Raw genomic sequence first — 17,653 nt, forward strand, 5'->3', positions numbered from 1 at the left:
TTGTCTCCGAAATCTTGCGTTTAAATAATTTCTATTTTTTTTTTTTTTGTTTTGGCTTACGCCATCTACTGGGATTTTCAGTACCTATCAATCACTTCTTCTAAGGTCTTGCTTGTTTAGGTAACCTAACCATAAAGTAGCCTTCCTGGTTGATGTCATTCATGTCATTGTATGTATTAAATTGCAATTAATTCATTAATTGATCTAGTACATTTCTATTGGGACTATTTATAAGTTCCACAATCAAATAACACTGAAATATCATTTTTGTTATTTTATCTCTTATCGTCATTATAAGATATTATTTTTCAACGTTAAATAATATTACGGTTGATTACTTCCACTGAAGTAAGTAAAGTTTTTTATATTTAATCTGTTTATATATTTCTACAATTCTGATACGTAATTTAAATCTTTATTTTAGAATGAATGTTGATAAAAAATGCATTAATTGTAACAATTATTTGCGTAAAACAGTTGGCTATAAAAAAGTTATTATGACAATTGATGAGGCTAATAATGCGACAGAAAAAATTGGAAAGAGAGTGTTTATTAATGATACTTTCTGTAGCGAGTGTCGAATAATTCTATCAAGACCACCTAAAGTCAAGATCACTGAAGATTCATCTGCAGAACAAGTAAGTATAGAAGGACAGCCGATTTTTTCTAAAAAAAAATGAGTTTTTAATTTTTTTGATATTGTTGCACCACTTCAAAAAATTCGAAAAAATTCCTGAGTATGGAGGAGTATAAAAGACATTTTCTGACAAAATTCAGTGAGTGACACCTTTCAAAAAAGCTAAAAAAAAAAAATTTAATTTTCTTTTCTTCGCTAAAAATTGGTTTTTCATTTAAGAATCATGATCACATTTTTTTTTTTCATGTCTCAGACTCCTAAAAATTAGGAAAAAGATCATCATTGATTAATTTTGAATTTTACTATAAAAATAAAAATAAAATCTGAAAACAGGTTTTTTTGAAAATCTCGAAAACCGTTCGGGTTAAAGAGCTAAAAATTTAGGTGAATTATTTTTATTTGACACCAAATAGATCCTCCAAGTGCGAGTCAAAAAAGCCGCGGGGGCAGATTTCCCATATTAACCCGGCTATAACCGCGAAAAGAATTGTGGGTCATCAACAATCCCAGTCTACTTAATTGCAATGGCACCATCGTGTCCGTTAGTGCAAAAAAATGTACTTAAAGCATCCCGCTATTATTTCAAAACGGCATATTCCCTTGCTTTTTGTCCCATCACCACCACGTCATCCTACTACTCTATCTTGCTCCACGAACTTTCCCCCGCCAATACGTCATCTACCACGTCCACCGTCTTACATACAGGTCTGTAAACTCTAGTGGTGGGGATATGTCCTCTCATTGAAGCACCGGCCGTTTCGCCTAGTGATCACGAGTGTCGCTGCGATAGAAGGATTCAGGCTGTGCGAGAGAGATGGAAACACGTTGTTGACTATTCGTGGTTTTAAAATCTATTTTCGTCTCTCTCACACAGCCTGAATCGCTCGATAGCAGCGACACTCGTGGTCACGAGGCGAAACGGCCAGTGCTCGAATAAGAGGACATCCCCACCACTGAAATTTTGAGCGAGTTTCTAGACCTGTATGTAAGACCGTGACCACGTCGTCATGTTCCGCCATCTTTCTTCGCCACCTTGTTGTTTACATAGATTAGGTCAGATTAGGTTAGGTAACGTCCCTGCGCCGGGATAATCCTCATCAACAGAGGGATTCAAGCAAAAATGATACACACCGGGAGAGGGTATGTCACAGCAAAGGTAGGAAAGGCTCTGGGCATAACCTCAGTGAACTTCTCGCCAAATAAAGGCATGATGGAGTTCGCGAGCTTCTGGGACGAGGTCATAGCTGAAACAATAAAAGCGGCGGAAAAGGAAGGGATCAGCATTATACTGGCCGGAGATTTCAATGCCTGGGCTCACGCATGGGGATGTGCTAAGGAAAATCCCAGTGGACGAATGATTACGGACACCATCGAGATACACGGTTGGACGTGCCTTAATACGGGGAGGACACCTACTTTCCTCGGACGAAATGTCACTTCCATTATAGATATCACCGTAGCTATGCAGGTGGCCGCTAGCAAAGCAGCGAAATGGTGCGTAATCGAGGGGATTAAAACAATGAGCGACCATCGGAGGATAGAGTTCATCATAACACAAGGCAAGGCTTGATACGGAAATACAGGGACCGATGACCTGGTGAATATATCCAGATGGGGCGTGAGGCAGACTACCATGGAAACGATCCGCAATGCCATGCAGAAACTAAAGTTAAATGTTAAGTGGGAGGAGCTCCGCGCACCCGAGTTACACCAAGAGATCGTCCAGCTGCTGGTCGATATTCTGGACAAAGTCGCGAAGAGAAAGGGCCGCTGCCCGGAAAGCCCCCTGTCTACTGGTGGACTGTGGACATTTCACAATGTCGCACGCGTTGTGTGAGAGCACGGAGGAAGCTCCAGAGGGCACGGAAGAGAAAGGAGACGGAAGCGTGCCTAGCGACGCTGACGACCGAGTTGCGAGAGGGCCGCAAACATCTTAAGATGCTTATAAAAAAAAAACAAGGAGAAGGCATGGAACGAGCTCCTGACCCAACTCGAAGCTGACCCGTGGGGGAAACCCTACAAAATCATCACGGGAAAACTAGCGGGAGCCGGTTCTCTGGCACCTGCGTACAAGGAGGATACCATCAGGGTCATCGAAGAGCTGTTCCCTCGTGGGAAAATTCATTCCAAGCTCACTATGGACAAAACAGAGAGGGTTATCAAAGAAGCTGAGGCTACGACCTTGAGGGTATCAACCCTAGAGGTAACCGAGGCATTAAGATCTAGCAACTCGGGCAAGTCACCGGGACCGGATGGGATCCCGGTGGAAGCGATTAAAGGCCTGCACGAAGCGTACCCAGACGCTCTGCCTGTCCTGTACTCTGCAATTATAGGGAAACTGAAATTCCCCAACGAATAGAACACCGCAAGGCTAATTCTGATCCCGAAGCCAAAGAAAACTGCGGAGGAAGCGGTCAAGTACAGACCTATTTGCCCACTCAACTCCATAAGCAAGCTGTACGAGAAAATTATTGCCAACGGGGTCACAACGCATCTGCACAAGGCCGTGGGACTGAGCGTACACCAGTTTGGTTTCATGAAAGGTAAATCGACTGCCGATGGCCTCAGGGCAGTGACCGATGTCATCTCTGATGCGCTCCGAAGAAAAGAGACCGCTGTTGCGGTATGTCTCAACATTAAAAATGCCTTCAACACTGCAGACTGGGTGAATATTATGGCGGCGATTTGCCGGGCTGATACCCTGGCATACCTCATGGCGCTGATCAGCATCTATCTGCAAGAGCGCCGAATCATCGTAAAAACCACGCAGTACTCCATAGATCGGATCGTCACCAGAGGAGTCCCCCAGGGATCCGTGCTGGGACCGCTCCTCTGGAACGCTATGTACGACGGGGTAATGCGCCTCGACCTACCGGAACGTACAACGGTTACCTGCTATGCTGATGACACGATGATTTTAGCCGTGGGAAAGACCCCGCGCATCGCGGCAGACAGGGCGAGGTACGCCACGGACATGACGGTGGAGTGGATCAGAGAGCGAGATCTGGAGGTAGCTCCACAAAAAACAGCGGCCACGACCTACAGCACGAGCAGGAACAACCAGGGAATCAGGAGCATCGAAGTACTCGGTCACCAGACCGCGTACACATCGACGATTAAATACCTTGGAGTGACGCTGGACAAGCGCCTCGTCTACGAAGCACACATCAAGAACGCAGTGGCGAAGGCCGTTACGACCGCAACGACCCTGGGACGACTGATGCCGAACATCGGCGGACCGCGGCTCCCCCGTAGGAAATTGTACGCTGCGATAGGGCAATCAGTCGCCCTCTACGGGGCGTAAGTCTGGGCCACAGCAATGAACAAACAGACGCACCGCAACACCATTCAGAGGATATCGCGAATGGGGTCACCGCGAATTATCAGCGGATATAGAACGGTGTCCACAGAGGCGGCAGAGGTGCTGGCCGGGCAACCGCCTCTGTACCTGATAGCTCAGGTACGGCGGCAATTGTACAAGTTGGACTTGCTGAGAAAAGAGTCTCACCCCACGGAGAAGGAACGAAAATGCCCCAGGAAAAAGGACAAGAACGAGGCAAGAGCCACGACTCTGCAGAAATGGCAGAAGGAATGGGAAACAACATGCAAGGGCGCTTGGACCAGACGCTAGACGGCTAATCCCCAATATCGAACCCTGGTACCAACGGCATCATGGAGGTCTAAATTACACGCTAATACAAACGTTTACCGGCCACGGGATCTTCGGCGAATATCATCACAAATATGGAAGAAGAAGGAGCCCAAGGTGCGAATACTGCGAGGAGTAGGCAGTGGATACCCCGATGCACCCACTCTTCGAGTGCACGAGGGGAAACAACTTCAGGAAGGATAACTGGGGGTACCGCGGACCGACCCTGACTCCGGATAACTTAATGAACATCATGCTAGAAACCAAGCGCAACTGAGATGCCATATCCGGGAAAATGTCCCAAAAAGAGACTAACGACCGGAACAAAGGGTATTGAAGAACAGGAAACGAAGTTATAATCGACAATGGACTGTCAGATCACCTATATACTATATTTACTCATTCATTTATATATTATACTTTAGATATGTATATTTTGATTTATTGACATAGTTTTATCCTACTTACCTACCGTATTTTATCTTATCTATTTTTTACACTACTTTTATAATTACCTCACTTAGTTATTTATTTATTTAATTATTAAGAAAATGTGGTAAATAGGCCATTATGGATACTCGGGGGATAGATTTTGAGGGTTTCTTCCTTCTCAACCACAAAGGTGATGGAAGAGAGTACAGGATAGATGGGGCTTTAGAGCCAATAACGAGATATGAGATTGAACTCCCTAACGAATAACAACCCTTGGAAGGGGGCTACCCCACGTCCCTACGGGGAGTGGCTCCCGACCATGGGTGACTGACGTAGCCGGTCCGAAGCCCGGTTGAGAAAAGTAGACGGGCCTAACCGTATGTTCAGGATTCTTCTTAGTGTTCGGAGTTCACTCGAGATGGTCGCCTCGCTTGAACTTCGAACCCGACGAACGATTCCCCCTCCCTTCGACATTTCGACATGAGGCCTCCGCCGCCATCTTCAGCCAGTATTCTTCGAAAAAGCCACGACACGTACACCTCGTGCTCTTCAATCATCCAATAGTTTTACTAACATATCCCTGGCTCACTTCGTCAAAATTAATCAACGAACTCTCGCGATTTACGCCCGTGATTCGTTCCGCGATATCGTTTCGTTTTCGGCCTCTTCAGTTTATAATTATTCGTTGAGCTCTTCCAGCTGAAAAAGCGCGTGCGCGCGACAAGCTTCATCGCAGCTTTTGAGCGATTTACTGGTCACCGCGGAATTTGCTTGTCGCTCACGAGTAACTGCAGTACGAATCTTCGTGAATAACGGCACAGAATGGAAAGTGGGAAGCTGGTATCAAGGTAGTAAAATTCCACCTGAAACGCATAATTGGAGACGTGATACTCAAAGCGAACGTCAAAGCGCTGACGTCAGGGCACTTTCTCATCGGAAACCTTTCAATACAGTACGAGAACTATCGCTGAATCACCTGTCAGAATCAAGGTCATCGTGCTGGCAATTACTGCGACAGATTCTCGAAAGTTTTGGTATCGATGGTCTACAGAGTATCTCCAGCGATTCCAACGCATCCTCAAGTGGCGTCATCAAACCAACGACATTCAAATCGTCACTTGTTCTCGTCTTGGACGAACCATACTTTCCTTCGAAATCGCCACTCGCGCGCGTTAAGGCTATGCACCCGGGTTCAGACAATCTCGTTTGGGTAGTAACTGTGCGCACTAAATTCTCTTCGCTCACTAAACTTATTGTTAAGTTCTATCCTTCACCCTTATGAATTTCCAAAAAAATCTCGAACATTTGATGCTGCTTTGTCTTCGTCAACTAATGCGCGTTGACGAGACGGGTAGAATGTTTCGTCGAATGCCGTATATGTATAGTAGCGAGCTAGAAGGCTGAAGGTATTACCGTGTGAGTAGAAGTTACGCATTTTATGAGAGTTTGAGCGTTTGTTATTTCACCATTGAACGTAGAAACGGCTCAGCAAAGTTACTATCACATCAACCACATGTCAACAATTTTCTGTTCCAGTCTTAAAGATCAGTGGTTTGTTAGATATCATGTTCAAAAAAATCCGAAACTCATATGGTAATAGTGATATGTAAATCAAGAAAAAGAAATTTTTTATTTCCTTCATTCATATATTTATCCGTGACTAGTTATAAAAATTAACATTTAAACGACACACCCTAGTCGTTAAAACTCGTGTCACAGGCCACAGTATGCGAAATATGAAAACATTGCTTCGTGTTGGCCCCCACTACCTTCCAAGCAATATATGGGTGCACTCGACTTCGCCTCACGAGTATGAGTGCAAGTAATGTCGATAAACCATATATACACAATTAATAGTGATACCTCGAAATTGCATGATAGGTAGGGCTGATATAGAGGGCGTACGTCGAATTTGGGCAACTTGGAGTAGAATCTCTTGGATACAGATACATATGGAATTTTAGTTGATTGAAACTAAAGGCTTAAAACCTGCGATCACACGCAGCCGGAATGATTCGAATAGGAGGTGAAAGGTCAAGCGGAAGAGGGAGGTGAGAAACCTCGTAACGAGTTCGCTTAAGTTGGGATATTATTGTGTATACTTGGTTTATGTAAATACTCGTAAAATGAACGGAATTGATTTTATGTCACCTAATTATTAAATATCTAATGAAATTTCATTTCATTAAACACTTCGAGGTTTTACGGGGGGTGACGTTGGATTGTCTTCATTTACAGCAGATGTCTTCGTTAGGCTGTCAATTACTTTACCTGAAGAATAAATTAGAATAAATGGCGCTGATAAACGATAAATTTCCGTTCAGGTAATAAAAAGTTATTTGTTACAATCATGTGAAATTAATTCCGTTCATTATTGTTGATGCTGAGGTAATAATTAGCTGCAAGAGTTAAGTATCTGTTTCCCATTTCACCTTTTTAATAAGCTTCTTGTCTACAAACTTAATTACAATATCCTCAGAATCAGTTTTATAGGATTTTGAGAATGTACCAAGGGACGTATAATAGAAGTGTTGAAGCAAAAATGTAATCACACAATCGTTTGAAAAATGTCTCTGAAAATTATCTAGTTACATTTAAACACAAGAGTTTTCCATGAGACAAAAAAACATTTTCAAAGACTAATATTGACTGAATTATATAAAGAACAGCTGACTTTATTTATAAATAAATTCGTCACAAATCGGCTAATCGTGATTATATTCTGGATAGCAATAATATGATCCACAATAAATTATGCTACTTGTTGTTTTAAACATTGTTTAGCTCTCTCCTATTACATATCCACAATCTCTATATCTTACAACGAACCTGGTGCAGAAGCCTTTGTACTTCCTTGTTTGTACGACAAAGCATTTGTTACTGCATTCATCACACGCAAAGTTCAGCACGAGCTCTTTTCAACAGGCAGCGTGTACGATTGTGAATTTATCTTGGACCACACCTTGATATCTAGCTTGGACTGGTGTACACTTCCAATTTGAAAGACTCAGCTTTCCAAACCTTTCTACTACAGCATTGGTTAAAGGACGGATTGTTCCTGGAATATCCCGAGCTTCGAAGGTGCTTGGTATACCGAATTTTGATGTCACGAGTTGGCGCGCACATGAGGTCGTTGAAAAAACTAATGCTTTCGAAATCCACAGCATATTCGGATATGTAATGTATAATTTTTTCTTCGTTACAAATAAATTGACGTACTGTCTATAACAATTATCGTAGATCAATCACAATCCGATTCAGGTAAAACAGAGGCCCAAATTTGAGCGGGATTTACTTTTATAGAATTTTAGACAGTAATGTTATCATAAATGAACAAAAAGTGCAATTTTTAAATTACATTCATCGCAGAATTAATAAAATTACTCACGTATGTGCATATTGGGTGGAATTCGGCTCATGCAGAAACTATATGTATAGCATCCACGATATTTTTCACTGACAAGCAAAGATTTCAGAAACAATTTCCGGTTAAAAACAAATAATCAAAATTTCAGTCATTTTGGTCAACAAAACCTGCTACACCACCTCCCAAAAACGTCGCTGGAGCATCATGATACTATCAGTGATCAAAGACATCGGTAAAGCAGCGTCATGAGACGTTAATAAGGAAATATCGACATACTATTAACCAAATTATCGGTACGGAACAGTCTCAACAATCCAGTAGAAAACAGTATTCCTCTTACATATTAACATACAGAAACCCACAACAGAAGTGAATAAACAAATATCAACCTGACGAACTTGGATACTCAAGATTAATTATGGAGCGACGAGAAAGGTGGATAGCATCCGCAGATAGCATGCAAGTGGATCCTCTGCAATCCTTTTCTCGTTCCTTAGACCTTTCTCAAGAAATGAAGATATAACTTGAACACTCGAAAAATATTATTTGAATACAGTATGACTGCATAAGGAGAATAGTTCATACGTTAACGTTAATAATAATCATATAAAATGACGAGGTGGCCTGAATCAGATACCAAGATGAGAACAGTACCGAGAAATACGTATTCTAAACGCTATTCGAATTATTAATGGCCGGTCAATTCATAGTTCTATATCCTCTTTGTGGATGATTATGTCATTACCATACATATGTATGTATATATATATATATGTATTTATATGTATATATATATCGTTCTATATTCTGTAAAGATATCACCACCGCCGCCGCCGCTAATGCCGTGTCCAAGAATCCCGAGCTTAGCCGAAGTTAACCGAACTTGCCTGAATCTATCTGGAAATACCCGAACCGAACCTACGCACTGCACACACACCACCCCGAACCTACCTAAAGTTACCCGTACTTGCCCGAATCTATCCGGAACCTAACCTACATACGTTTTTTTTTTCTTATTTACCGGAGGAGGTTACAATCTTCATAAGACATCCTGTTATGTATGGATAGTGTCGGATTATTGCCGACTAATAACTCCTGCTCCGTCCTCCCGAGACATGGTGGGATCGCGTTAGCATTACTTCGCCCTGTCTCTTTTATACTGGCCGCCTCAGGTCATCTGGTCCCTAGGTCTTGTGGTAGCGGCCGCCGCCACTTTCCCAGTCACCATCGTTGTTCCGGTCGTCGTCGCCGCTGTCGCTGGTTCGCTGGTTCTAGGGTCTCCAAGGACGTCGTCGTCACAGCACCGTTGACGTCCTTGGTGCCCTGGTCCTTCCCCTGGTCCTCGGTCTTCCTGGTGCAATCGCGTTCCGGCGTTGGCGCATCCGCTCGACTTCCATCTTCCAGCCCATTACTTGCCGCATGAAGCTCTGGACGGCCTTCCACTGTTCTGGTCCGCGCAGCAGAGCCCTATTGACGTCAGCGCCACTGGTAACCTCTCCGGTCGTAGACTCCATCGTTGTTCGTGCTGCCCTCCACGCCGGGTAGACCAACAGCGTGTGCGGTGCATCATCCACCTTCACTTCGCAATGAAGGGATGCTGGCGTCGTTTCCCTCCCGATTCGGTGAAGGTAACTCCCGAAACAGCCGTGTCCAGTCAGGGCCTGTGTCATCTGGTGGTCCACTTCCCCGAAGGCTCGCTCGTGCCATGGCACGACGTCCCTGATGGCCTCGTGGGTCCAGCGGCCATTTCGATCCCTCGCCCATTGCTCCTGCCAGGCCTCCAGGGTCTTCTTCCGCTCTTTGCTCTTCATGGTCGCCCGGCTGCCCCTCTGGTCTTCTTCGGGGCTCGGGATTCGCCTGCGTTCCGCCAGCCGCATGCGCTCCTCGGCCAGTAGGTCGATCGGAGGAATCCACACCAGCACCAGCACTGCCCCCGTCGACACTGTCCGATACGCGCAAGTTACGCGCACCGCGCACAGTCGGTACTTCGCCACCGTCAGCGCTTTGCCCCACACCGGTGCTCCGTAAAGTAGGACGGAGTGCACCACGCTCGCCCATAGGAGCCTTTTCCTCTGCTTGGCGCCTCGACGCCTTGACACTATATCGTCCGCGAATCCGATGGTGTTCACGCCAACGGGCAGCTCCATCCGAAGTAGGCCGTCGTACATGACGTTGCACAGGAACGGTCCCAGCACCGATCCCTGTGGAACGCCAGCCGTCACCCATCGACTCTTCTATCCTTCTCTGGTTCTGTAAATCAGTCGCCGGTCGGTTAGGTAGCTCCTCACCATTCGGAGCAGGTAGGTGGAAAAGCTCTTGCGGTCCTCCAATGCCTCGATGATTTTGTCCCAGCGGGCCGTGTTAAACGCGTTGCGGACATCCAGCAAGACCATCGCGCACGGCTTCGTAAATCGAGCCGGCTTGGCGTTGGCCTCCACGGCGATCCTGGCGGCCACCTCGATAGCGTTCATGGTCGACCGGCCCCTCCGGAAGCCGTATTGGTTGTCCGAGAGCTCTCCGGCCGCTTCCACACGCTTCCGCCTCGAGAGGAGCATTCTCCCGAGGAGCTTCCCGGCGGTATTGAGGAGGCAAATGGGCCTGTACCGCCTTGAGCTTCCTGGCTCCGTTGCGCCCTTCGATAGTAGGATGAGTGCCTGCCTCTTTCATATGGCGTGAAACGTGCCGGCTCCCAGACACGCGTTGAATGCCCTTAGCAGCATCCCCGGGCAGCAGGATACCGCCTCGGCTATCGCCTCGTTGGGGATCCCGACCGGCCCCGGTGCCTTGCCAGCTGCCAAGCGTCTCGCTGCCGCTTCGATTTCCCCGCTGGTAAAGGGTGGTGGTGGTTGATCCTCCTCCCTGGCCGCCGCGGCGCTCTGGTTCAGCGGCTCTTCTCGCGCTAGGAAGAGTTCCGCCACCAAGCGCTCCATTTCTTCCGGGTCGTGGAGAGGTTGCGCCCTCCTGCGGAGGCGCTTCGTCACCAGGTGGCATGGAAGACCCCACGGGTCGGCCTTCACCATCTCGAGGAGAGCTCTCCAGCATCGCTCCTTTCTGGCCTTGATGGCCAATCGTAGGTCCTTGCGCATGGTCCTGAATTCCGCCAGCCGGATCTCCCAGTCGACGTCCTTCTTCCTCGCCGTTCACTGTGCCCGTCTCCTGGCTCTTAGACAATTGCCGCGAAGGTCCGCCACCTCGGGCATCCACTAGTGCACCGCGGACCTCCCGCGGGGCGCTCTTCTTCGCAGCATGGAGGCGTCGCACGCTCGCGCGATGGCCGCCATCGTCTCCTCTACCAGGTCTTCCGTAGATTCGCACTTCCCGCGCAATAGGACGTTCTACGCGACGATGGCCTTCCTAAAAGCCGCACGATCCAGCCTACGAGTGGCCTACCCCTTCTGGGTCCCATGTTGCACGGGCTTGGCAGCCTGGCCCATCCACAAGAACGAGATGTAGCCATGATCGCTGAGACTCTCCTCGCTCTCGAGGACGCGCCACAAAGAAATAGCCGCCGCAAGTCCTGCGCTGGCCAGGGTCACGTCGATGATGGAGCTCGACCCAGTGTGCTCTCACGCTCACGTTGCCACGGAACCCTGGTTGAGCACCCGGAGGTCGAGCCTCGTCGAAAACTCACTCAGGAGCAGTCCCCTCTCGTCCGTCTGTGCCGAACCCCACCCGGCGGACTTTGCGTTGAAGTCCCCGGCTACCAGGGCCCAGCCGCTACCGTGGCCGCGAATGCTGTACTCCAGGACGTCCAGCTGTCCAACGAAGATGTCGATGCTGTTGTTTTGCGAGAAGTAACAGTTGTAGACTCTGGGGCTGCCGATCCACGCCCGCACGAAGCCCGTACCCCGGCCGCCCGGCCTGAGGGGTACGTTGCTGTTGGTAATTGCGATCGCCGCGCTCGCCATGTCATCCTGTAGCCACTCTTCGGGGGCTCCAGCGCGGTTGACCTCGGAGAGCAGAAGGACGTCCGCACGCTTCTCCCTGGCCGTCTGGAGCATTAGATCCTGGATAACCCGGCATTTGTTTTCATTGAGTTGGAGGAAGTTAATCATCTCCTCGCTCGGTTTAGTTCCCTCAAAAAGGTCGCGCACTGGCTGGCGCGAACCCAGGACGTGGCCGGCCGAGGCCGGACCATCAGCCGCCGCGCAGACGCTGCATCTCGGGTCTCTCGTGCAGGCTTTGTAGAGGTGACCGTCCTGTCCGCACCTCATGCAGCTCGTCGACCCGTCGACCGGGTCCCCGTAGTTGGCGGGCCATGACACCGGAAGCACCTGACGACCTGTGTGTGCTCCCGGACTCGGCAATTGATCCATCTCACCTTGAGTCTTCCCTCCTGCGTAATCTTCTTCGCGTCCTCGGCGGGCAGGCGAAAGATAGCCATCTGGGTGTCGCGGAACGCTGGTCGGAGGGCCACAGCGTAGTCGGGGCAGGAGGTGAAGGTTACCAGAGCATTCCTGATCTCCGCCTCGTCTGTGACCTCGTCAAGGTTGTGAACCTCGATAGTAGTCTGTGGGAGCAGTGTGCGCACCATCGCTACTTCTCCGAGAGTTGAGGCGAATGCCGCGTGGAGCTCCGATACACCGCTGCTCCCCTTCTCCAGCTCCAGGAGGAGGTCGCCCACCCATGGTGGCATAGTTGGTTGTGCCGCCAATCCCCTTCACGATGACGGCGTCGGCCGGCACGGGCCTGCGACGGCGTCCTTGAGCTTCCTCAAGGAAAAAATCGGATCATCATGGTCCAGTCAAAATAATCGAAAGGAAAGACTCGATTTTTGAGACTTTTTGAAGATTTTTCATAACGTTCCAAGATGGCGTTTCGTTTGTTGAAAATGTTTAAAAAGCTAGGAAAAAATGGAATAAAAAATCCGCCCATCATGGACTAGGTGTCAGTATGATCGGAATAAGACACTAGATTTTTCATAATTTTTTCAGATTTTTAAAAACGACCATTTTCGAAAAGGGTTCGAATAATATTAAAAAAAAAAAACTGTTGGCGAAAAATATTTGAAAAAATTCAGGAGTGCCTTTGTCAAATGGTAGAATCGTATAAGAAGTCGCGGAACGAATCAAAAATGGTGTGGGAAAAAAGGGGTAAGTTTGACGTGGAATGCCCCATATATATATATCTGTCTTGTGCTTTATAAAGAAATTTTACTGAATGGAAATTATTTGAATTCGAAATTGTCTGAGCTGAAAATAGAATACTAGGCCATCAATTCTAGACAAAAGTACTCGGAAAATAAATGACATATGTTTTGAAGGCAAGAGAAGCATGTCAACATATGAACTGAAAAAAATTCAATTGAAGACGAGTTGATATAATATCACAGTTCCAATGCAAGATCCCTACTACCGACACTTAACGACAGTCGGTAAGTTACCAACAAGGGGTAAAAATTCCTGCCTTGCCAACAGTTGGTGTTACGTGCAAGAGGTGAAAAATAATCCATACTGCTGGACGATTTCATCAACGGTAGTGCTATTGACAAAAGCGTTACTACAGGTGGCGCCACCTTCATCGACCAATAGTTGTACCGGTCAAGTCTGTTTTGTTTTCAATGCTCACCGCAAGATAGTGTTACCTGTGAGAGGTAAGAAATTACTGGTATTGCTAGTCGATTTTACCGACAGAGTTTTGATGGTAAAATTGTTTCAACGTCAGAAGAACAGACATCTTACCGATAAAAGTGTTACCGACAAGAGCATTACCGTAAGTGGTGCCCCTTTATCAGGTCAGGTCTGTTACGAATCTTTGCATCCAAGTATGGCTATACATACTAGCACATAAGATGTTACAGATACATTTTACTAATTCACAATATTCAATAATGTTAGCAGATGCAGTAAAGATATTTACTATATTTAAAATTTTCAGTCCAACTAAATTGAAAAACCAACCATTTACAAAATTGTAATTAAAATGAAACAAATCACTCATGATGAACGTAATTTATACTTCATCTCACCTGAATCTTGAAATACAATGTAATTTGGGTTTTGTTTTATTGCAATTATAATACACAAAACGTAATTAGTATATTTTTCTATTTTAATGGTATGTGGTACTCCTACCCTTGCGAAAAACACCACTTTTCGAAATTACGATAAATAATACCTGCACACATATAGAACTTAACTGATTGAAACCGCGTCAAAAATATTCATTTCATGGAGCGTTATTATAAGTTTAAATTTCAAGCGAATCAAAAAAGTGCAGGGATTCACTGACGTGGCCCTTCAAGTGATACATTCGGAAGTTGGGATGATACACACACACACATACGTTCCATATAACGTGACGATGGACTGATTAGTCACTTCGGCTATACAGAAGTGAGTCAACACTGCGCGTGGAAACACGCACTCGAACAATAAATGTGATAACTTGGGCCAACCAAGGAAATGTAAAAAATATCATCATTATTGACAGTACTTCAATAGGAATTGCACGTTCGAATACACATGAAATCCCATACGTTGTCAAGCTATTGGCAGATGATGACAAAAATGATAAAAGCCGAGGTTATACCCGTATCAAATCCAAGCACACAGCACTAACACTAAGAGAGAGAGATAGAGAGATAGAATTAAAAATACAATGTATTCACCTAGGTACAAGTCTCCTGAGGCAGCATGAGAAGTTAACATTGTAAAACGCGCACATAATAGAACAAAAATAACAGATCAATGTAATAAAATAAAATAAAATAAAGTATTAAAAGTAAATAAGGACAGTAGATATAGAGAGATAGATAAATAGATGTAGGTTGTTTTATGCGTTAGCCTGACAAGGTCTCGATGCAAGAAAAACATACAAAAATAATGGAATAGAAAAGAATAGAAACGGTTTTATTGTATTATTGGGACGAATCCCCTATCTACACAGACCATACAAGAAATATTACAACATAAAATAAAGTAGAAACGCGACGTGTGCAGAATAAAGATGACAGTGATAGATATTGTGTAATGTGAAATACAACTCACACCAATGCAGATGACATAGGGCAAAAGAAGGTTAGATAAACGAAGAACTGAAAAAAATAAGGCTAGTGAGCTGATGAGGATGATTCTGATGCTAATATACAATGAAGAGTAAATACTGGTACAGTATAATAAGTGAGATAAATAGTAACACAAGGGGCGATCCATAAATTACGTCACACAAATTTTAGAACTTTTAAACCCCTCCCCCCGTCCTTTTCACAGGTTGTCACATTTTCAGAACCTCCTTCCCCCTGATGTGACTTCACAAATTTTTCAAACTTATGCATGTATTTAAAAATAATCAAAAGAAAACTGTTGTTCTCATTTTTTTCTTATTTTTATCAAATAATCTTTAATATGATCAACATACAGTTAAATATTTATGATAACAGAAAAAAAAACGAATATTTTATTCACATATAAATTTCGTGTTTTAGTATTTTAAATTTTAACATGTGACGTCACAAAGCTTTTGACCCCCCCCTGCCCCTTGTCAAACTATATCACATTACGGTGATACCCCCCGTCCCCCCCATTACCGTGTGACGTAATTTATGGATGGCCCCCAATAAAATAAATAAATATAAATTGAATTGGCTGGTGGGGTGGTAGTAGTCAAGAGAGCAGAACAAAATAAACTCATAGGATATGAGGATAAATTCGATACAGTTAGGAAAATGTAGAACTAGGTATGAAGTAAAGTAAAGTGCTATACAGAATTAATATATAGAATAGTACAAAACATGTTCTGTACAAAAATAATACGCAAGATAGTAAGAGTAAAGTGAAACAAAACGATGTAGACAGAATTAGCAAGCAAGTAGTAATAGCCGAAGAAGCAGAAAATTTAAACGAAAGTCAAAAAGTAGCATGGAGCAGAGAACTAAGATAAAGTAAAAAGAGCAGGCACATGTGTATTATGGTGCATGTAATGTGTATAGCCTGGATCGCATTGCCGTGTTGGAGCTAGCCTCCGCTGCCAGAAGGTGATCATAGAGGCCAGGCTTGAAAACTTCAATAGAGTAAGCATTTTTGATAGATAATGGGAGACCATTCCAACGGTAAATCGCAGAGAGGGTATAGAAATTTTGATACACAGCTGTACTGGCAAAAGGAGTGGCTACAGGTAGACGCCGATCTGCAGCTATTAGCCTGAAAGACCGGCGAGTGCCAGAACTTACTTCAGGGAACAGCTTACACACATAGGAAGGCGAGAATGATGCAAGGAGTTGATCTATCACTGATTGTGAGTCAAGAAAGTATAACCACCGATCAACAACTGACAGCTACCGTAATCTGGTTCGATTAGGCATAATATGCATATCTCTTCTAAGGCGGGAAACGAATCTGATGCCGCTACTGATTAGTTTTTGGAGTTTAAGGTTGAAATAATTTTTGGCATTACAGTAGGTACGCTAAGCTGTAATAATCGATATAAAGTAAAATCAGAGTTTGGACAAGCATGGCATTCACTTAAGGAGAAAGAACATCACCACGGTGCTCAAGCCCATACAGTGTTGCGTGAAATTTTCTACGTACTTGCGCTATATGCCTATTTCACGTAAGATCGGGCGCTATATGGACCCCTACATTACGAATCGAGTCGACATAGGGTGCAGGCTGGTCATTGATGAGAATGGGTGAAAGGTTTTGGTAATTTACTTGCTCAATATACAAAGGACTTCCTGGTACAATCGCTTTCGTTTTTCTATCATTTATTTTCAGACCATTTCACAGGGCCCAATTAGCAACGACCTCAGCATGGTGATTAATTTTGGCAATTGCCTCGAGGATACTGCCAGACGGGGCGTGTAGGTAATTTTGCAGGTCATCTGCAAAGATCACATGTCTGAGACAGAGAGAGAGAGAGTAGAGTAGAGTAGAGAGTAATTGATTAGGTTCTGAATTAACCTCCCTGAGAACCACAGACAATATTACAAGACATACAATACTTACAAAAATAAATACTACAAAGAAAGAAGTAAGAAAATAATAAAAGCTGAAAAAAAATAAATGAAATCAAAAAACAGTTTCTTCTTTTCATAAACTACAACAAGATAATTAAATTAATAATCAAGTACGATAGAAAATGTAAATAAAAGGCAGGCGTAAGAATACATGAGATTATAAACTAAACCTGGCGTAAGAAAGCAGTTTATTGCGGTGAAAAATAGAAAAATAAGTTGATGACCATAACTCACATATCGCACATACACAGAGCTAAGCAGAGGGCAAAGAGAGCACTAAAGCCTGTCCGGATACGCCTCACGTTCTTCCGCCACCATCAAAAACTGGAAGCAATGCGTGCGGAATTGTGGAAAGCTGGACGCTGAAGTTACCTCAGATGGCAGTAAGTTCCAGAGCTATATGCCAGTTATGAAGAACGACTTCTAGAAAGAGACAGTGTGCGCGGCAGGAACGAGATGCGTATCTGTTCGGGAAGGATCACACCGCGATGCAAGGGTCGCATGGAGCCGTATTTGATTGCTAAATAACCATGGCTCGTCAAGGCACAAGGCCTTAAAGAACATGCATCCGATCATGAGCTTACGTCGATTGAACTGGAGGAGCTAACCGCA

The 17,653-nt window shown here is 44.9% G+C and overlaps 2 protein-coding genes across 6 annotated transcripts in view; one reads left to right on the top strand and one right to left on the bottom strand.

The window, feature by feature from the left end:
- LOC124212453 (zwei Ig domain protein zig-8) overlaps nt 1-17,653 on the top strand; it is a 508,955-nt gene that overhangs the window by 239,068 nt on the left and 252,234 nt on the right. The gene's annotated exons all lie outside the window — the stretch shown is intronic.
- Nucleotides 9,254-10,640, bottom strand: LOC138190505 (uncharacterized). Its single transcript, XM_069133938.1, has 3 exons — nt 10,374-10,640; nt 9,498-10,286; nt 9,254-9,436 (listed from the first exon to the last, which is right to left on the bottom strand). Exons 1-3 carry the CDS (start codon nt 10,638-10,640, stop codon nt 9,254-9,256), a joined length of 1,239 nt encoding a protein of 412 aa, XP_068990039.1.

Source organism: Neodiprion pinetum, chromosome 2 (assembly GCF_021155775.2).
Source record: "Neodiprion pinetum isolate iyNeoPine1 chromosome 2, iyNeoPine1.2, whole genome shotgun sequence".
Lineage (NCBI taxonomy): Eukaryota > Metazoa > Arthropoda > Insecta > Hymenoptera > Diprionidae > Neodiprion > Neodiprion pinetum.

What these genes read in the sequence shown, in the direction of transcription:
- LOC138190505 (XM_069133938.1), bottom strand. Translation starts at nt 10,640, where the DNA reads ATGCTCCTCTCGAGGCGGAAGCGTGTGGAAGCGGCCGGAGAGCTCTCG. An exon ending in CCACCTACCTGCTCCGAATG is followed by an intron (nt 10,287 to 10,373) that starts GTGAGGAGCTAC and finishes GGCGTTCCACAG; the next exon opens with GGATCGGTGCTGGGACCGTT. An exon ending in TCCAGAGCTTCATGCGGCAA is followed by an intron (nt 9,437 to 9,497) that starts GTAATGGGCTGG and finishes CGATTGCACCAG; the next exon opens with GAAGACCGAGGACCAGGGGA.